Raw genomic sequence first — 22,259 nt, 5'->3', positions numbered from 1 at the left:
CTAACTATTTGGGCAATGACTGAAATTCAATCAGTGTGTTTTATAGTTATATCGAAAGACCTTGTGTTGTTCATTATATCTTTTTTATGGAAATTCATGTGCCGAAATTTCTAACGGTCTAGAAGTCAAAAAGGTTGGCGCGCACTCTCTCTCTCTCCCCTATGTAGTAATTCATTGTAATAAAAACAATTGTCTTTTTTAAAGCATAGCTCATATCCACATTTCACGAGAGAGAGAGAGAGAGAGAGAGAGAGAGAGAGAGAGAGAGAGAGAGAGAGAGAGAGAGAGAGAGAGAGAGAGAGAGAGTCTTTTTCCAAAGACCACACGAGCATTCCTTCACACTGACCTACCACTCAAGAAAACCCCAAACAGAATTCTTTTGCATCTTATATTCCAATGAATCAAATATACAAAAGAAGAAGGTTCAAGATAAAAAAGAAAAAAGCGTCAGAATAATTTCAATCCGGGTAGGCCTACTCTTACTGATAACAGGCCTATCAATAAAAAAACACTCACAGTGGCGTGAGCCTTGAAATGGAGAGAGAAACAAGTCCACAGTCTTGTCTGGGGACAAAAATATTCAGAAATAAATCGAAAGAGATTCCCGAAAGCTCTCTGCATAGATTACTCCTGGAGACAGGAATTGTTATTTACTGCTCGGGGCTGAAGACCATATTTTATTCATTACCAGATTCACATTGTTACTTTTCTTCATTGCCTTTTTCGAATCATAACTGGTTTGGTCTTTGAGACAATACAAAGAGAGAAAAACTGTGATTAATGTTTTTTGTTAGGTTACAATCATAAACAATTACTGTCAGGTATGCTTCTAAAGAAATGTGATCTCTGTTGTAGCCACTGGAATGTAGGTTCCTTATGTTTGAAAAAGCTTTGCGTCACAGATGCTTGTACAGTATATAGTCTTTATGTACAATAACCTAAGTTTTGTAAAATAGCATTGCAGGTTGTATTCACCTGAGAGCTACTTTTTAGGTGGCACTCAATGCCCTGTGAAGTCTTCATGTTTGCTTTGAGTTATCATTGAGTCAATTATCTTCCCAGTAAAACTGGATGAAGGTTGGAGATATAAAAAAGAAGTTTTATTTTTATAAACGTTACGAGAATAAGATATGTACTGTGATTTTATTTGGTTATCATGCTTAAGAAACAAATTATTTTGTAGCTGTGATAAATCCACTTGATTGAGTGGATTGGTTGTACAAAAAAAATGGACTGAATTATTTGACGTGTTTTGATGTCAGTGCAGAATATAATGTGTACTGCCGTGATCATGCTTAAATTCTGTGCAAATTGCAAGGTGGTAAAATTTGCAGTGGGAGTCAGAAGGGATTATTTGTCTCTTGGGGTTTGATGAGATCTTTGTTTTAAAATACTTCTGGCAGCAATCTTGACCTTGACATAATGTTTATGTATTTTGTTTTTCAAAATTTGTGTTGCTTAGGATGTGACCAAATCATCTCCAATGAAATTAATCTACAAAATTTGAACCAAAGGCAGTATAATTTCTGTTGTAGACATGTAAGTCATTTGTACTTTGTAACTGCTGTAGCCCCGTGATATGGGCTTTCAAATGTAGTAGCTAGTCAGTGAATAAACTGAAACCTTGCCACTGTCCTTGAAAACCCTGCTGAGACTTCAGTAATAAACTATGTGAAAGGTAAAGCATTTCTCATATAAATGTGGGTTTATCATTCATTGCCGTTAAACTTGAGCACGGGATCTTAAAAATTGTTTAAATTAGCGCATACTGTTTTCATTACCTTCATGGTTTACCTTCTAGAAGCCTCAAATATAAAAAAGGAAGCAGCTTTATGTTTCAAAATCATAATATTCCTAAATACTTTCCTTCAATGCCCTTGACAGCGAAGATGGGACTTCACAGAAAGCGTCGACTTGGGCATGACGAGTCTTATTGAGGACAGCAACGTCATTTATAACTGTTGAAACTTTCTAAGGGCATAAAACCATGCCCCACTACGTGAGGTAGGTAATAAATTGAAGATGGGTATGGTGATCTAGAGGCAAAGCCTTAGTCTGGTCAGGTGGGACACTGTGCCCCAGGTCAGGTCAGGTTAGGTTGGATTATCCTTGACACTTCTTGGGTGAGGTCAACATTGATGCTTAATTTTATATGGGCATGTGAAGCACACTATAACTGATCCATTTCTGCTTTGTACTTACTTTTCTTTTTCAAAAACCCCACACCCCACTTGGTCACTTTGTTCCTGAAAACTGTTAAGGGTATGAGTTGGGGAAGCAAAAATGGGTGATTACCCTTACCAGTAATAGATAAAAGCATACGGCACAAACTAACCAGCCAGTAAATACCCACGTGATTGGTGTTCATTTGTCAAACTCAGTCCCCTTTAGCAATGACTTCCAATTAAAAATGATAACAGTAATCATTTCAGCGTTTATGAATTATTCTCTCTATGGACAATCTATGAACTTTGCTTGTAGGAGAGAGAAGAGGGTGACTTCAGTTTGAAAGCCGACTGTCAGTTCCCGGATGTAAACAAAACACCCGAATCTGTTGTAAGAAAGAAGTCCTACAGATGCCCTTCATGGCATGGGTGCTCTTGGACGTGTTGCTCTCAATAGAGGATGCAGTTTCTGTGTTCTGTTGGCCACTTTATTTGAGATGGCTTTTGGTGACCTGACAGTGTTTCGCGTTGAGTCACACTGAATTAATTAGAGGCACTACTTAGGTGTGTATCATCTCCTTTCAGAGGTAAGCCAAGTTTTGGTCAATTTTCATTGTTCCATGAGTTTTTTTCATCACCTTGAAGCCAAAGATCTGCACCTTTGATTGCACTGGATGAATAATCCCCCCAAGATAATATTCCCAACTCAAGATATTAAGTAACATTGAAAACTACTATAGACACAATTGGTGTAATAAGTTATACTGTATAACATGCTGTAAGACGAATTATTGCTTTAAATATTTTGAAGTAATGTGCAAGTCATCGGATTTAGCATGAGCTAGGCCTATATATATATATATATATATATATATATATATATATATATATATATATATATATATATATATATATATATATATATATATATATATATATATATATATATATATATATATATATATATATATATATATATATATATATATATATATATATATGAAGAGAGAGAGAGAGAATGGTGTACTAGAGGTTGTGAGGTAAGGGGGTGAAGTGAGGTGAGGTAAAGTGTGGTAAGGGTGAAGTGAGGTGGAGTGAAGTGGGGTAAGGTGAGTGAAGTAGGGTGAGGTGAGATAAGGTGAGGTGAGGTGGAGAGAAGTTGGTGAGGTGAGGCAAAGTGAGGGAAGGTGAAGTGAGATAAGGTGAGGTGAGGTGGAGAGAAGTGGGTGAGGTGAGGTGAGGCAAAGTGAGGGGAGGTGGGGTGAGGTGAGTGAAGTGAGGTGAGGTGGAGAGAAGTGATGTGAGGTGGGTTGAGATGAGGTGAAGTGAAGTGGGGTGGGGTGAGGTGAGGTGGGGTGAGATGAAGTGAGGTGAGCTGAAGTGAGGTAAGGTGAGGTGGGATGAGATGAGATGAGATGGGGTGGACAGAAGAAGAAGCCTTTGAATATGATCTTATGAGAAATGAAAGAAGGTGTGGGTGTCCCTCAAAGCCGCAGCCCAGTGTTCAGAGGCTTAACATTGAAAGTAATAATAATAATAATAATTATTGCTTGAGTATGTTAGGTCTGCTGGTGTATCATTAGTTTTTCCACTTGTGGTGAAACTTTAAAGTTTTAGGCCCACATTCGGTACGATTTCATTCAACCTTAAGCCCTCCTGCCCTAGCTTTGAATGAGACCAAGTTACAGTGCTGAGGAGTTTACTAACTTACTTAAATGTACCATGAAGTCAGGAAACATTACATTCTTTCCAACAATGTGCAGTTGAGAAACAATCAACTATATTTCCTGCACCAATTCTTTTTGGGTGATGCCACACGGGTTCACAAATACGCATTTAAAAAGTTTAACACATATAATTAATATTTAAAGGACACAACAATCATCCAAGTTACATTAAGAAGCAAGAAAACATTAACATATTACTGCAAAAATTGACAAAACGTTACGTTACTTCGATAGAGGAAAACATAAATGGCCCAAAAAAAAAGGGGGATTTCAGAATATTCTTATGAAGAAATTACTGCAATGGCGACGACAGTTCACGAGGTGATGGGGCTGGATTTTACGAGAATTTCTTCTACAACTTGCCTTTCTGGAGTTTGCTGCGAAACAGGCAGAGCTTCATGTTCTCACCCTGGAAGAAAACTCGGGAGGAGTACATTGGATAGCACAGTTGTCACTTCTACAAAACTACAGGGTTACGTAACAAACCATCAACTAAAACACAAACATTAAGTAGTTTAATCGTAACCCAACATACAAAAAAAAAGGGGTTTCGTCCAGAAGGCAAGCTTAAACTACTGGCATGTGCCCTTACAACAAGAAAATAACATATACATTCTCCACAGGAAGAAGTTTGACAACACTGCAATCAGACGTCATCTAATTTTATAGAGATGGATAAAATTTGCGAAAAATGTGTTTTACTACTTTAAATATCAATGTACTAATTTAGACATACTCATTGCTATAGTTAATATAATAAAAACTTCTTCTGTGAGCAAAACAATCACATCAACGTATTTTTCATAGAAACTGGGAAATACATCAAAATAAAGCCTATTCAAGAAAACTAGGAAATTTTATTCAAGGGGAATAAATGGCAATTTTTGACAACATAATATATAACACAATCTAAACTTAATAAACTAAGTCCAAAAACCATGCTCTTCTTTTCACCCTTCCTGATGCTGCATTGTGGGTGAGGGGCACGTGACCAATACTGAAAGACTTCAAGGGGTATGTCAGATTGAAAAGGTTGAGAACCCCTGCCTAGATCATGAGGACATAAGGTCCATTACGGCTATTCCCATCCTGAGTTCAAGTTACCTCTTTATTACTGATTGAGAGACATGCCATTCTCTCTCTCTCTCTCTCTCTCTCTCTCTCTCTCTCTCTCTCTCTCTCTCTCAGCCAATAGGGATTGCGGCCTCATCCCTGCAGAAATTCTTGCATGGTTACCAGGTGGGTTTGACCACCTCATACCTTGTGGAGAATTAAATGTGTAGGGACCTGCATCCTCATCCCTAGTGAGAAACACAAAGCGCTTTCAAGGATGTTCATATCGTGCAAGGGTTCTCCTCCGAGAGGTCAGAAGAATACTGGCTTGCAACTTCACCCCTTGTTAAAATGTGCATCCACGGGGCGAGAGGAATAAAAAACCTCCTTATTCTTTTACAGGATTGGTGTTAGTGACGTCACTAAAGTTGTGTTTTTTTAGTTATATATTAAAAACTACATAAGCCTTTTATATTTCATTAAGTTATTATACAGAGCAGTAATTATTATCGCCAGTTATATTGTTGAAGAATTGTTGAATGAGCTCAAGTCTATTTTTATAAGACTTTAGGAATCCGTGAGAATGATCACCAGATGTACGCAGTACGCATTGGCTTCGTTCTTAACTATTTTATAGCCAACACAAAACAGTTGCTAAAATAAACTTTCATTACCTTTATCAGGAAATTGAAATAAATGATAAATTTCTACCTTAAAAGATTATGCCATAAATTGGATACGTTGTATTACAACGTGAAATCAAAGTGACGTATGAAATGGCAAAAGAATCCTGGGACCTTCGTCTAGCTTATGAACGTCGCCATTCTCGAAAGATCGTTTACTAACACAGACTTCTTCTTCTTCTCCATTCCCGAGACTTGTTCTTTTCAACCTTAACTGGAATCGGCGTAACATATAAGCATATTGAAATGATTAAAAAGAGGTTTATTTCTCAAACACGAAATTTTAATGAGACTTTCTGAAAAGAAATCTGGAAAATCGTATTTGTTTTGGCAACGAGATTTTTGTTATTGGAACGACTCGACCTTCAGTGTGTTTACCTTGTGAATCCCGTGACCGACGATGCCTTTTGAATTTTTATCATTTTTCTTCGTTAACGAAGAGGAACCGCCATATGCCAGTAAGTAATAATAGGGAGCGTTCGTAATTTGATATTTGAATAGACACTTAACGAAACGGACGTCTACAAAGAGAGATATAAGACGAGGAAATATGAAGGCTGTCCAGGGATGCTCAGCCTGGCCACTTGGGAGGGCGGCTGGCCACCCTCGCCCTCACGTTTTCCTGGAATAATGACAACAGACCTTTATTATTATATTACTAAGTGGATGAAAATGGCGTTGACACATTGTGGAATTAAACTGTCTGATAACTCTTAGGCCTCCTTTCGGTGGGAGTGAAGTAGGCTTCCTGCTGTCCTTTGTAGCCTTCCCTGGGGTCAGGTGGTGGGTGTCCTCCTCCTCCTCCTCCTCCTCCTCCCGTCAATTGATCCTCCTCCTCCTCCTCCTCCTCCTGTCAATTGATGTAGCCTCCTCCTCCTCCTCCTCCTCCTCCTGTCAATTGATGTAGCCTCCTCCTCCTCCTCCTCCTCCTCCTCCTGTCAATTGATGTAGCCTCCTCCTCCTCCTCCTCCTCCTCCTCCTCCTCCTCCTCCTCCTCCTCCTCCTCCTGTCAATTGATGTAGCCTCCTCCTCCTCCTCCTCCTCCTCCTCCTCCTCCTCCTCCTCCTCCTCCTCCTCCTCCTCCTCCTCCTGTCAATTGATGTCCTCCTCCTCCTCCTCCTCCTCCTCCTCCTAGCCTCCTCCTCCTCCTCCTGTCAATTGATCCTAGCCTCCTCCTCCTCCTCCTCCTCCTCCTCCTCCTCCTCCTCCTCCCGTCAATTGATGTAGGCTCATTTGGGCTTATTTCGGTAATTTTCTATATATTAGCTCTGTACTAGTTTTTACCTATTCAACTGGTTTTTTCTACACTTTTAGGGGTTCTGGTACTGGCCCTAAGCATCTGTTTGCTGTCGGCCAAATGGAATGTCCCTTCGCCGTGGTTAGTACTGGCCCGGGGCAGTGGGTTGGGTACCCATACGTTAACAACTTATAACACTTGCCAGACAGAATATGAACCGTTCGAAACAGACGTATATATATACCCGTGCTCTGTCTTGTGAAGATCGCATATGGAAACCCCTTGTTGGATGGACTTCAGGGGTTAATTACAGGTTAATTACACTCGAGCGCTAGAAATTAAAGGTAAATTCATAATTAGCAACCAAAAAACTGTAGTAAAAGTTAAGTTAGAAGGCAGTCACCACCGCGGAGCTACTATGTAGTTCTGGCCTTATTTCTTCGTATTTGGTGTTATTTCATGGCTTTGGTTTGTAATAAATGGCCTGAAATTTGCTCATTTTGTCTTTTGTTTGATCGAAAGGGTTAGGCCTATCAGAGTTATGATTCTTAATCTTTGCACCTTATTTTAACGTTTTGAGTGTAATCATGTATAAGTTTTATTATATATTAACTAACAGGTCCTAACATTACAGTGGCCATTTTGAATTGAATAAAGTTTGCCTGAAAACATTTAACAGCGTAGGGCTTTCTTTCTGTGGTGCAGAATGATTTCAGAGGTTAAAGAAAACTCTTTTCACCTATCCTCGTTATGTTCCTTAATATTACAGTGGCCAGAACACCTTCAAACAGAACCTTATCTTAATTTTATTTGCATTTGCCACAGTTTACCAATTATCGTCTTTCAGTACTTAATCTAACTTATTTCCTACTTAACACTAAAGTTTACCAAAACAATCTTCCTATATTTAACTTAGCCTAACTTAATACTATCAGTAGTCCAACTATTATCAACAGATAACCCAACTCTGGCGTATATCCCCTTCAAGTTCCTAATCTTTCTCAGCACTTCATCTCAGAATAATCCAAGATAATCACGAAAGTCAACACACAATTTGGGGATCACTATGGAGTTTATTTTAGCAATGACATGCAAGCTGAGGGCAGAAATTACTTTGGAATTTCTTCATGCAGTCTTTTTCTACACCAAAGGCCTTCTCTCCCTCCAAATGAGAATCTGAGATCTCATTCACAACAAAGTCGGCCTACAGATGTTGAAGCACTTTCTCTAACCCTGATCCCATTTAGGACAGTCACTGTCTTCAGTAACTGACATATAATAACTCCCACTGTGGGGAACTTGAAAATGGCTCGGACACACCAACTGTTCGACTCCTTTGGTAGTTGCCCAGTGTCGATTTCCCATTCCATGTAAAGCTGCTTCCGGTTCAGGTGAAGGGAAGCCACCACTAGGAATGATGGAAGTATATAATAGAGCTGATTAATTGAGGAGTCTGCTTCATATGTAGCCTACAATGGCTAGGTAAATCTTTGGAATGTCACTGTCCGTTCTTTCTGTGGCGAAATCAGTCTTTCTGGCGGCTTTTTATGTGATTTGGGGGAATTGGACGTTTATTTCCGTTGGAAGTGTTTAATCAACCCCTTACCCCCAGATTATACCTAAGACTAACCACAGGAAAGTAAAAAAAGAAGAAAAATGTAACCTAACGTGATTTGGGACATGAACTCCTTCCTTAGCAGGAGGGTGGTCCTTATACAATGGAAATTTGGTGTCCAGCTCATGAAATATTTATGCAGACCTATAATCAGAAAGACACATTCCAAAGGCTTTAGAAGGAAAAAGTTGTGAAAGACTAAGTTGCCTCGTATGTTAGGTCAGGTATGGGCCAGGTAGGTTAAACGAAACGGTGGCATTTTATATGTTTGAGGTGAAACATTTAAACACCTGTAATATTTACTACTGTAATTTAACTGATACTAACAACTGTTAGATTAGCCTCTATCATACATTCAGTTAAATATTGGCATATTACTCCTTTTTCAGGTGGTTGGTGCATTGCCCTTGACGAGACAGAGACAGGTGTTGATCTTGCGCGTTACTGCCACCTGCCACACAACAGGTGAGAGAGGAGCTTTGGTGTACGCCGTGTTATCTCTTCTTGTGGTTCTCAGGACTGTTGGAATAGAGGAACATCAATCCTGGTAAGATACAATGCAGTTTCAAAGTTGATTTTGAACTATAGTAGTTTTGTTTATGCATGTGTGAATGAGGCAGTGCAGATAGATTATGGAAAGTCTTCCATCACTAGGGTAAACACTCTTAGCGTGAGACACTGACATTCGTCCGCTGTTTGGACATTTCCAGAAAATGCATTTGAACGCACCACAATCAGCATCAGTGAGACTCGTGCCCCTCCACACAACACGCTGAGACCTCTACATTCCTATCAAAGTAAAAGTTTTCTCTAAATTAGGAAATAATGACATATTTCCGATTAAACAGAGGTTCCTTAAGATTTAGCCGTGCACGTGCTAACTTACCGGCCATGACACTCGAAACTTTTACCGAAAACATTTTAAAAGTGGACGAGTGATGCCATCTCGATATTTGCTGAGTCACTTGTGTAAACAAGCTGCCCATTTCCTGTTGTTAAATCTGCAAAATATTTGTACCCACAGACACTGACACTGTTTCCTTGATATCAGTGGTAAATGCTGGTGCGGTTTTGGGCTTGGACAGGGAACTCAAGGGAATTTTGGAACGTCAGAGCGCTAGGTAATATTTAAATAACTAGGTGGCTAAACACCAGAATAAGGTTATAAATTGAGTAAATGTATTAGGTGTTCATTATAATTCATTTGAAAATATTTGTTGCTGGAGCAAACCAGATTCCTGAGAAATTTCACTGCTTTTGCTGTGAATGTTACGATGTAGCTATTTTTTGCGTTTTCCTATTTTTTTATTTATATTAATATATATTACATGCAGTGTAATATAATTATATATCACATACACAGTGTAAGTTTTGTCAAATATAATGGTGTTTTAAGTAATAATTTTGGATTAAAAACCTTTATTTCAGTCCTGTATTTTGATGTCATGGCATCTTGACTCTCGTACCAGTTCTAGATAAATTGTCATACTCAACTTTCTTGCATTTAGGCCAAAGAGGTAACTCTCATATGTACACATTGCATGTCTCAGAAGTACAGTGAACCCCCCGTATTCGCAGGGGATGCGTCCCACAACCCCCCGCAAATACCTAAAATCCGCGAATACTTGAAACCCCTCAAAAAACACTTAGAACTGCCAATTTTGATAGTTTAAACACCAGAGAAGCCCTGTAAAAATGCATATACCTGAGTATTTTAATAGTTTTATCACAAAAAGTGCATTTATTCATGAAAATTATATGAAAATACAGTAATTAGTGAATATTTCTCTGTGAAAAATACTGCGAGTGGGCGAATTTTCCGCGAATAATGGCTAGATATGTTCCACAGAGAAACCCACGAATGCGTGAGTCCGCAAATCATGAGAACGCGAATATGGGGCTTTACTGTATACATAGTAATATGAACTTGAATAAATGAAAAGTCCTAACAACAAAATACTACATTTCTATTGCAAACAGTTCACTGATGCATTGTCCACTCTCGGATGTTTGTGGCAGCCAGATGTACAAGAAGGGTGGACAATTGTTCCGTCACAGTTTCACCTCTTTGATGGAGTAAAGTACTGTAAATAAACATTCTCACGTATTTTAAGTGGTATTGTGAGTGAATGAAGAACGAAATGTGCATAATTACAATCAAATGAGCACTGTGGAGCTTCAGTTGTGATGTCAGTAAGGACAAAACCACGGATTAAAGGTAAAAATGCATTTCAGCTCAACCACATGACAGACGGGAATTCCATGTCTCATACTTTCACTGCAACAAAATGTTGTTTTATCGTGCTGATTACAACTAAAATCTTGAGTAATATCTGTAAACATTACATATATGCACAATTAGTGTCAGTACACCGTTAAATGAGCGCTGGGAAGGAAGTGTCCAGTCGCCTCTCAGTTTTGTCTCAGCATTTGTGAAGGTGCCATATTGGAATGAAAATTGCCTTCAACGCCTATTTTACAAAGACTTCACATGCTTGTTTTAGTTCATATGGCAGTTTCCTAGAGCTCATTTTATTAATGAAGCTTCAGTCTTTTGAAAGGTTTCTTAAAGGTTTGTTTTTTTTTTTTTGTTATTTCTCCAATTAAATATCGAGTGAAAAGTGAAAATTCTGCCTTGTAAGTGTCTAAAGCCAGATTATATACCTTGTGGCCCTTCCATTAAATATGTAAAGCCAGCTGAAACTCTTTTTGAACAAAGCAGATGCAGAGAGAATGTTGAGGGGATCCTGTCAAGGGAGTGTGTAGGGAATGGTGGGGTGCTAGAAGGTAATGTAATTGCACCTTTGCTCTCTTTCCTTCTCATTGATTTTTTTTTTTTAATGAAAAATTTGGCAGGATATGAAAGTGTGAAGGTTTAGATTGGCTTTCAGGTATAGCTCTACTTACAATGGGGTTAGGTTCCCAAAAACCCACCGTTTGTTGAAAAAATCACATCTCAAATATCGTCTAACCTACACTAGGGTAATCAGTACCTTGTATACATGTATGGTATCCTAGCCTACACTGCACAAGTATACTGTATACATACACGGTATAGTAATTATTAGTGTCAGCTAATTCTGCAGGTTCAATTCGGATTGACTTATGATAATTCAGTGTAGAGAGAAATTGAGTAACAAACAAGGCTTAGCCTATATTATGGTATATTGTATAAATATATGGTAGCCTAGCATACCTTATACTGTACTCTATATTCACATATTGACATTTTATTATACAAACGTCAACATAACGAATGTGCATCTTTTCCATGGATCTTTTAAAAAGTTATGCTTTACTACACTGCCTCCAATAATATTGTATATACTCTCATATTGCTTTTGTGTTAGAAATTGCGATCATACCGATCAGTGGTTTGGTTTATTTCGCTACATTTATCTCAGTTCAGAGTGCTTTTCTTGCTTCTAGTAAGCGTAAATGAATCCTCTAGATACTTTATTTATATGGGACAAGGATAATTTTCGTTATATGAAGTGCTTTTAAGTCGAAATATAACTTAAATACGTCTTGTGAAATTAATTTAGCTATTTTTTTTTTTTGTTAATGGATGATGTTGGCGGCTGCCCGTTTGGGGGCACATTTGTTTTGTGTAAAAAAAATAAGATTCCGTTTGCTATTTTCTCTTGATTTCATCATCATACTATGAGGTTTACGTATTTTTCTTTTATCGGTGTGAAAACAGCAGTAATGTGTGTTCTTTCATGCACAGTAGTCTTGATTAAAATACTTTCTCTCCAATTTTATTTACGGTCGAGTTTCATCCACGTTGCCAATGCACGATAATTTATAGTCATTAGCAGCTTGAACATTGTTTTCTCAGCTTCAGCTACAACTTGCAGCTTAAATTTAGCAGTATATTTCCTTGCCGATCTTTTCTCCAAAACGAATAAGGGTATAATGTAAAAATATATCAGTCTTATTGTACTTAAAGTCATTTGTAACATAACTACAGTAATTGTTTGACCATATGATGGTTGAAATACAAGCAAAACAGTTGCTATCCGATTTGGTTATTAGCAAAACAACAGTGTCTCGTTCGGTTGTTTATGGCTGTACGCATTTACACAAGAGTATAACGTTACTAACAGTGTATCATTCGCTTTTACTTTTTTAACTAGAAGATGGAATAAAGAGGTGGAGGAAAAGAAGGTGGTCTATTGTAAGTTGGTCTCTCTTGCTGCCTGATTGTACGCTGCTGCTGCCTGCGCTCACATGAAATTTAAAAATATTTTTTAAATATTGTCTTATAGGTATTAATTGCTTACCCCATCGCAAAATCGAATTCTTGTAACTCGAGCACTACCTGTACTGACACAAATTGAAGTTTTAGAGTTTACTTACAAACGCACAAAAATCGCAAACGAACACTGACCTATTTTAACTTTCTACACAGCGAGAGCAAGTGAGGTCGGCTCATTGAATTAAAGTATACCTTAGTTTTACCAGACCACTGAGCTGATTAGCAGCTCTCCTAGAGAGGGCTGGCCCGAAGGATTAGACTTATTTTACGTGGCTAAGTCGGGACCTACAGCTTATTGTGGAATCCGAACCACATTATAGTGAGAAATGAATTTCTATCACCAGAAATAAATTCCTCTAACTCTTCATCAACCGGCCGGGGAATCGAACTCCGGCCCATCGAGTGCCAGTCCGCGGCTCTACCGACTCACCCAACGAAGAGCCTGCTCATTGAATTAATGTACATATTCCAGCCTCTCAGCCCAACATATTGTACACCGTACGCTGCCTGATTGTACACTGTTGCCTGCGCTAGTTGCCCACGAAATTTAAAAATATGTAATTTCAAAATGTTTTTGTATCGATATTAATTGCTAACCCCATTGTAAAAGTGAATGATCGTAAAACGAATTATCGTAACTCGAACACCACCTGTAACAACAGATAGTTGACAGACTTAGTGTGTTAAGATGAATATGTTTTAATGAGTAAAACACCAGAAGATTTACAAGGCTTGCTCAATAGAATGCATTTCATGTTTAGAGGGCTGGGGTGATAAAAATATGTAAGAAACATGCCATGGAATATTGTGCCGAGTCTGCCAAGGGATGACTTGGTTCGTCCAAGACTCCCGATGCGCATGTGCTTGATGTCGTACGGGAGCATTCAGCCATTGGCTGAACATATGAGTCTTCAGAATGTGGGTGCAGTTGCATGTGCTTTACTAATGAGCAAAAATTACTTGCAAAACCTTCAGACATCATAAAAAGCAAAGCAATAAATATACATATATCTTAGGATACAACAATCATCAAATTAAGAGGTACCTGTTAATGTAAACTGACATCAGTTTTAGGGCCACAAAATACGTTGCAGTTAACATTTGTCATGGGTAGACTCATCGGTGGTATCATTCATGGCCAGTGGGTCATTCCAGTACCTTGATTAATTGTTTGATAGCTATTGGTGACCAAGTAGCCACTTTTCTCAGGCATGTAACTATATTTGATTCAGCAAATTTGTTGTGATTACACCATTTTCTCTCTCCCTTGAAGTCATGGGGTGATAATACATTGAATATGCAGGTGATGAGTACAGATATGCAAGAGAACTATAACTGATACATCACAGGGAGTATACAGACAATCATGAAATATAATCCAATGCTCAGACAGTTCAGGGTCTGCCTTGTCAGATGCAGGAACAGGAAAAGGGTTGGTTCTGACTTGGAATGCAGGTTTGGGCAGTGGAATCAGTGGAATGATAGATGAACAGGTGTCTAAAGAGTCATTTGTAAGTGTGGGTGTGGAGCCCAGAGGACAATTTTCAAATCTCAACAAGCAGATGAAGAGCAGAAGGTGACAGCCTCCAAAGCAAATCGTGTCCCCTGGGCTCCACAACCACCCTTAGAAATGACTTCACTTTATACATACCTGTTCATCTATCACCATTTGGTTCTTGATAGTGATTCCACTCTGCCCAAACCTGCATTCAAGGTCAGAACCAACCCTTTTCCTATTCCTGCATCTTGAGTGGTTGACGCAGTTGGAACAGGTGTCTTTGTCAACATGTTCCTTTTAAGAAGGTTCTTTACAAATCCAAACTGGACCTGTCCAGTTCATCTTCACTACATCTTGGTTAAATTGGCAGACTGTGTGGATGATGATGATGATGATGATGTCCATTCTGTCAAATGATGTGTTCTGTCCAGTTGATGGTTGTTCATGTGTCGCACAGTTCCAGAGTTGCTCCTGCAGATACACTGTAGGCATTACTTGAGGTACTTTGCCCTGTCCCTTCGTCCCCTAGCTGCAACCTCTTTCATTCCTTTTACTCTACCTTCATTCACATTCTCTTTCTTCCATCAGACTTTCCACCCTCTCTAACAATTGTTTCATTGTGCAGCTGCGAGCTTTTTCTCCTTTTACATCTTTCTATTCCTCTTACTGTCGGTTTCCGTTTCAGCGCTGAATGACCTCAAAGGTCCCAGCAGTTGGCCTTCAGCCTGAATTGTATATTCTATTCTATTCCATAACACGTCTGCAATGAACCAGTGATCACTGAGGCTTCTGACAGTTTAGTATGGTCCTGGTTTATTAGTTTATGGTGCACTCGTTGAGTTTAGGCAGCTTAAATAGGCATTATGTCGCTGACTCATTTAAGCTGTTTATTTTTATATAAGTAACTTACCAAGTAATTACATAGCTTTAGTTTCTACTTTACGCGGCAGCTCAAAATTCAAAAATCACGGTAGCATTCTTTTGTTTGGGTGTAGGTAGATTGCTCCACTCACTTTCATGGAAAGATAGGTACAACATAGTTAAAGAGCTCAATTTGTTTCTGTCGGCCAATGACTTAACACTGGTTATTGGCAGCTCTTCGTTCGTTTTGACCGGATGGTCGGATATCTTCATTTGGTGAAGTACTCTTTGCTTTTGGTAGCACTCAGCTGTTATTTAGCATAGCTAAAATTCAATTATCTTTCTTCGATTGTGACTTTCCTGATTTGGACTTTTAGACTATTTATGTCTGATTGTAGTTTGTCTAACGTTAGGTATTGCAGCAAAGGCTGCAAGACTAGACTCACTTAAGGAAAATATGACAATCACATGCTGTCTGTAGTTCGTGTAGGGAGCAGATTTGCTCTCCTGATCTTAATTATGAGGAATGTAAGGACTTGGATAGGGGAAGCAGAAGACTTTGCAGACCCACGTAGATAAATTGCAATGTGACCAACTGAGGAAGGCTACGGCTATGGTCGAAGCTAGGACTTCCGCTAGTTCAGTTATTTTTCCAGGAATTGATATCGCTGCTTTGCTTATCCCTTCAACACCTGTGATGGCTTCTCCTATTTCCAGTCCTCTAACTTTTCGTGTTACTCTGTTACCTGGCTGTCATTCTTCTGAACCTAATGCCATTGCCAGCTTAGAAGTACGTGTGGATGAGAAATTTAATTTGTTAGTTAGTACTTTTTCCCAGATAGGGAATTCTGTTAAAGTCCTGATGGGCAAATTTAGTAGTATTGGTGCAGTGTGAGTGGAGGGGGCGGCTGTTCATCCCACCGATGCTCCTAGACCAAGGTCCCTGCTAAACTGCCCTTGCTCACCTGGGAGGAAGCAAACTGGCAGTCCAAGGGAGGTCGGTGGGGTTTGCCCACGAGCAGTCGTCGCCTCATCCGAGCCTGTTGTCCACTAATCCCAGGCTGTGGACGACTGCTATTGGAAAGGTGTGCGTGTGGATGTTCTCTTGGGCCCAATAAGCACAATGGACATGTTGCAAAGGTTTCGAGGCCATTGAAAAGGCTGGGCGCTTCGTTGGAAGTTGATTTGCCCCCATCTCGTGTAGTTTTTGGGAGTTGCCTGTTAAAGATTATCGTGCCCATTTAGTGTCCAATGTGCGCTCTGGTTACAAAAGAGTATATGCCAGTCCCGTTCATTGACGTAGTGTCCGAGCGCCCAGAGTCTGAAAGTGTAGTGTATGAGTACCCAGTAGAGGATCGTTCTGTGTCCGAGCACTCGCCGTTTGAGCGCCCCATGTCCAAGCACCCATTGTATGAGGGCACTGTGTCTGAGCACCCATTGCATGAGCGTTTAGTGTCTGCGCTTCCAGTTTGTGGGCGCCCAGCGTCCGATCGTTCTAAATGGGAAGATTCAGCGGATGAACGTCCAGTGTATGGATGTCAAGTCTCCGAGCGCCCGTGGTATGAGTACCCAGGAGCCTAGCGCCCATCATTTGGGCGCCGAGTGTCCGCTAAGAGTTTAACTGTTTCTAAATGTTCTGTGTCCGCTCCGACAGGGAGTGGGCACCCAGTGTCCAAGCATCCAGTGTCTATGGACACTTTCTTTGATGTTTATCCCTTCTATTAAGCATGCTGTCCCACCAGTAGAGCTTCCAGTACCTGATATTTCAGATGAGTTTCCTTCTGTTGTGGAAAACCCATTGTTGGCGCTGATTCAACTCCAACTAGACAGAGTTCTGAGCCTTCTTCAGAAACCAGCTCCTGTAGCTTAAGAACCCATGCACCCTCCGATGTCACCCGTTTCCTCCGGCGAGAAACCAGTAGAAGAGGAACAGCCTATGTCGAATTATTCAGCTCTGCTCAGGTATTTCCTGGTCTGCTACCCTTCGTTCTTCTCTCCAGCTGTCCCTTCTTCTCTGGGATCGGCCTTTTTGATGCGACAACCTGGAGGAACTGCCAGATTACCTCGTATGGTTCTGTCTTCATCATCAAGGAAAGCCTTTACCCATATTGATGACTGGTTATTGGATAAAAGGGATGTCAAGAAAGCAGTTTCCTGTATGCCTCCCTCTCGCTTGATTCGGCAGAAGTATCTGTGGTATGCAACTGGAGAAGCGCCTTCCTTGGGAGTCTCTGCCTCCTCTCAAGGGGACTTCTCCAGTCTTGTAGAGGCTTATCGTCACTCTGCTTTCTCCTCGGCAAGAATTCTTTACTGCGTTGGAGCTGGACCATCTTGCAAGGACATTTTAAAGTCTTCGAGGTCTTCAGCTTTATGGATTGGACTGTTGGGGCTCTAGCTAGGAAGATAGAAGACGGCACTACTCTTCAAGAAAACTTAGTTTTGGATTAGTTGGGAGTCCTGGCTTGTGCTGATAGAGCAGTCAGAGATGGAGCGCAAGAGTTGCGACCATCTTCACCACAGGAGTTCTGAAGAAACGAGACTTGTGGTGCTCGTTTAAAGCGAAGTGAGTCACACCCTCTCAGCGTTCTTCTTTCTTTTCCCCCCTTTAGACGAGACTAGTTTATTCCTGCAAGAGACTCTGGGACGAGTATCAGCAGAACTCCAGAAGAAATTGACACAGGACCTTCTTGCACAGTCCACCAAGAGGACTAGGCTCCCTGCACGAGCCACTTCAACTGCCACAGCTGCTAAGACGTCTTCGCCTTTGCCACAACAGCCCTTTCGAAGTAAGAGAGGTCAGTTTCAGTCCCTCCCTAGCTCCACCTTGCGGACTTCCAGACCCATCAAGAAACCTATCACCCCTTGAAAGTGAGTTATCTGTCTGTGTTCCAGTGGGAGCAAGACTTCATTTTTGGGTGGAATGGAAGAACAGGAACATGAGCCGTGGGTACCAAAGGTCTTGAAAGAGGGCTATGCAATCCCTTTCAGGGAGAAACCTCCCTTGGTAACCTCTCCCATCAGCTTAACAGCCTACTCAGTAGGTTCGGAGAGGTTTTTGACCCTGTCTGGGGAAGTGTCGGCTGTACTCGAGAAGAAAGCCGTGGAAGTGGTTAAGGATGCAGACTCAGAGGGGTTCTACAACCGCCTCTTTGTGGTTGCCAAGTCATCGAGAGGATGGAGACCTGTCCTGGATGTCGGTGCCCTGAACTTCTTTGCTCAAACAACGAAGTTCAGAATGGAAATGAGCCAGTTGGTCTTGTCAGCCACACACCAGGGAGACTGGATGGTCACGATTGACATGCAGGATGTGTACTTCCATGTTGCAGTTCACCCGGATTTCAGGAAGTATTTGAGGTTTGTGTTCCAGGACAGTCTTACAGTTTCTGGCAGTGTGCTTTGGCCTCTCCACGTCTCCTCAAGTTTTTACTCGAGTTCTCGTACCCCTGGTGAAGTGATTACCTCTTATGGGGATAAACGTCTCTCTGTACCTCGACGACTGGCTCCTACGCTCCCCCCCGAGATCTCAGTGCACGGAGGACCTTCAGAAGACACTTCGACTTGCTCAAGAACTAGGACTATTAATAAATTTCAAGCAGTCTCAGCTAGTCTCGACTCAGTCTATTCTGTATTTGGGGATAGTGATAGATTCTCTGAGTTTTTGGGCTTTTCTGTCCCAACAAAGGATTCAGAATTGTCTCAAAAAAGTCCAAGACTTCATATCTCGCCCTTCCTGCTCAGCCAACACATGGATGAGTCTTCTGGGAACCCTCTCTTCCATCAAAAAGTTTTTTCCATTGGGCAGGTTGCACTCAGGAGTGCTGCAGTTTTACCTCAAGGCCAACTGGCAAAGGAAGTCATTTCCAGACTCGTTTGTCTTCCACATCACCCCCGAAATGAAAGAGGACCTTCAGTGGTGGCTGGTGAAGGACAGGTTTGCAACAGGTAAGTCTCTGTATCCAATGAGCCCCGGCCTAACGTTGTAGGGGCTTTTTATTTGACACAATTGGTGCAGTATGATGGGAACAGACTCGGAGGTTGTGGCGAACTCTTTTCACCTATCCTAATTTGTTAACCTTCATATTACAGTGGCCTAATTTTATTTACATTTGCCACAGTTTAGCAATTATCATCTTTAAATACTTAACCTAACTTATTTCCTACTTACCACTAAAGTTTACCAAAACAATCTTCCTATACTTGACTTAATCCTATCAATAGTCCAAATATTATCAACAAATCTCCAACTCTGGCATATGACCCAAATAGTTCCTTATCTTTCTCAGCACTTCATCTCGGAATAGTCCAAGATAGTCACGAAAGTCAACACACAATTTGGGGATCACTATGGAGTTTATTTTAGCAATGACATGCAAGCTGAGAGCAGAAATTACTTTGGAATTTCTTCATGCAGTCTTTTTCTACACCAAAGCCCTTCTCTCCCTCCAAATGAGAATCTGAGATCTCATTCACAACAAAGTCAGCCTACAGATGTTTAAGCACTTTCTCTAACCCCGATCCCATTTATGACAGTCACTGTCTTAAGTAACTGACATATAATAACTCCCACTGTGGGGAACTTGAAAATGGCTCGGACACACCAACTGTCCGACTCCTTTGGTAGTTGCCCGGTGTCGATTTCCCATTCCATGTAAAGCTGCTTCCGGTTCAGGTGAAGGGAAGCCGCCACTAGGAATGATGGAAGTATATAATAGACCTGATTAATTGAGGAGTCTGCTTCATATGTATCCTACAACGGCTAGGTAAATCTTTGGAATGTCACTGTCCGTTCTTTCTGTGGCGAAATCAGTCTTTCTGGCGGCTCTTTATGTGATTTGGGGGAATTGGACGTTTATTTCCATTGGAAGTGTTTAATCAACCCCTTACCCCAGATTATACCTAAGACTAACCACAGGAAAGTAAAAAAAAAAAGAAGAAAAAATGTAACCTAACGTGATTTGGGACCTGAACTCCTTCCTTAGCAGGAGGGTGGTCCTTATACAATGGAAATTTGGTGTCCAGCTCATGAAATATTGATGCAGACCTATAATCAGAAAGACACATTCCAAAGGCTTTAGAATGGGAAAAGTTGTGAAAGACTAAGTTGCCTCGTCTGTTAGGTCAGGTATGGGCCAGGTAGGTTAAACGAAACAGTGGCATTTTATATGTTTGAGGTGAAACATTTAAACACCTGTAATATTTACTCCTGTAATTTAACTGATACTAACAACTGTTAGATTAGCCTCTATCATACATTCAGTTAAATATTGGCATATTACTCCTTTTTCAGGTGGTTGGTGCATTGCCCTTGACGAGACAGAGACAGGTGTTGATCTTGTGTGGCGTTACTGCCACCTGCCACACAACAGGTGAGAGAGGAGCCTTGGTGTGTGCAGCGTTATCTCTTCTTGTGGTTCTCAGGACTGGTGGAATAGAGGAACATCAATCCTGGTAAGATACAATGCAGTTTCAAAGTTGATTTTGAACTATAGTAGTTTTGTTTATGCATGTGTGAATGAGGCAGTACAGATAGATTGTGGTAAGTAACCACAGATAGTTGGCAGACTTGTTGCATTTAGATGAATGTGTTTTGATGAGTAAAACGCCAGAAGATTTTGCTTGCTTAATAGAATGCATTTTCTGGGGTGATTAGATATTGTGCCTGAACCTGCTAAGGGATGACTTGGTTCGTCCAAGACTCCCGATGCACGTGCATAATGTCTTTTCGGGGAGCATTCAGCCATTGGCTGAACATATGGAAGTCTTGAGAATGTGCAGTTGCATGTGCTTTACTAATGAGCAAAAATTGGTTGCAAAACCTTCAGACATCATAAAAAGCAAAGCAGTAAATATACATATATCTTAGGATACCACAAGGATACAACAATCATGAAATTAATAGGTACTTGTTAGTGTAAGCTGACATCACTTTTAAGGCCACAAAATATCTTGGTTATCATTTGTCATGGGTAGAGTCATCTGTGGTATCATTCATGGCCAGTGGGTCTTTCCAGTACCTTGGTTAATAGTTTGATACCAATTGTTGACCAGGTAGCCACTTTTCTCAAGCATTCAACAATATTTGTTTCAGCAAATTTATTGGGATTACACCATTTTCTCTCTCCCTTGAAGTCATGGGAGTGGTCATATATTGAATATGCAGGTGATGAGTACTGTAAAGGCATCAAGTGCCTCTTCATTTCTGCATTAATCATGTCATGTATATTACCTGTTATTATTTCATATTTTTATATATCTCTCCATATGTATTATTGTCCGGCCTTTCCGCCGATGTATGTAACCACCTTTGTACGTTATTGTAACACGAATTATTCTCATTTATATGTCGTCTAACAAACACAGATTCTTGCCCAAATGCGTGACATGGGATTCACAGGTCAGTGACCACCTTTCCATCCGCATTCCTCGATGTATACCTGCTTCCGAAAAATAAATCGGTCATACCCAGACCTGTCGCCTTGAATCTCACAACTGGTGACCTGAGGAGTGACATGTAAACATGTGGTTTTGGCCCAGCCATTAACAGGCTAAGTACGACCGCATTTACCTTCAGAGAGCCTGTAGCGGACTCAAAACGGCGACACAGTCTAGGCCTCTGAAAGCTCCTTCCTCAGAGGAAACCCTCGCCATTAACAGACTAATAACAGCGTCCCTGCAAGGGCACGTTTTGGCACTTTGAACGGTTTTGGCCCTTGCCATTCACGACTCACGTCGACCACTCAAATTCTAACACCATTAGCGCACTAAATATGGCGTGGACTCACGTTTTGGTGTGTGACAGTAAAGATGGCAGAGTCTGAATTACAATGCAAATCCGGAAACATGGAAATCGTCTGCGTCCCCCTTTCGCCCACAAAGCCAGATGCAGTGAAGCTCCCCCGTTTTCGCGCCAGAACACTGTATCTTGGTTTCTGGCTTGGCGCTGATGCTCACTTCCACGTGGCGCAATCACAGATGAGAAGACCAAGGCAGACGTTACCATGACGACGCTACCTGAAGAGGTCTTCAACAAAATCTCCCCATGGCTTGACTCACAGCCAGACAAGGTCCTGTACTCGGCCTTGCGAGACAAGCTGACACAAACATATTCCATGCCCGTCCCCAAAAAGAGCACAGTGTGCACTAGGTAAAGCCTCTTCCG

General features: G+C 40.8%; 1 protein-coding gene across 2 annotated transcripts in view; it reads left to right on the top strand.

Annotated features, from left to right (window-relative positions):
- The first annotated feature begins 5,984 nt into the window (after window positions 1–5,984).
- The window catches only part of LOC136837963 (uncharacterized), a 39,800-nt gene continuing 23,525 nt past the window's right edge, over window positions 5,985–22,259 (top strand). For both annotated transcript variants that reach the window (XM_067102832.1, XM_067102833.1), the window contains exons 1-2: window positions 5,985–6,086; window positions 8,870–9,027. In XM_067102832.1, the coding sequence (XP_066958933.1) occupies window positions 6,081–6,086; window positions 8,870–9,027 (164 nt within the window). In that variant the 5' untranslated portion in view covers window positions 5,985–6,080. The remainder of the gene's footprint in view (window positions 6,087–8,869; window positions 9,028–22,259) is intronic.

The sequence above is a fragment of the Macrobrachium rosenbergii genome, unplaced genomic scaffold (genome assembly GCF_040412425.1).
Source record: "Macrobrachium rosenbergii isolate ZJJX-2024 unplaced genomic scaffold, ASM4041242v1 13902, whole genome shotgun sequence".
Lineage (NCBI taxonomy): Eukaryota > Metazoa > Arthropoda > Malacostraca > Decapoda > Palaemonidae > Macrobrachium > Macrobrachium rosenbergii.
The sequence above is the reverse complement of the archived record's forward strand: the minus strand, read 5'-3'. Positions and strand labels throughout refer to the sequence as shown.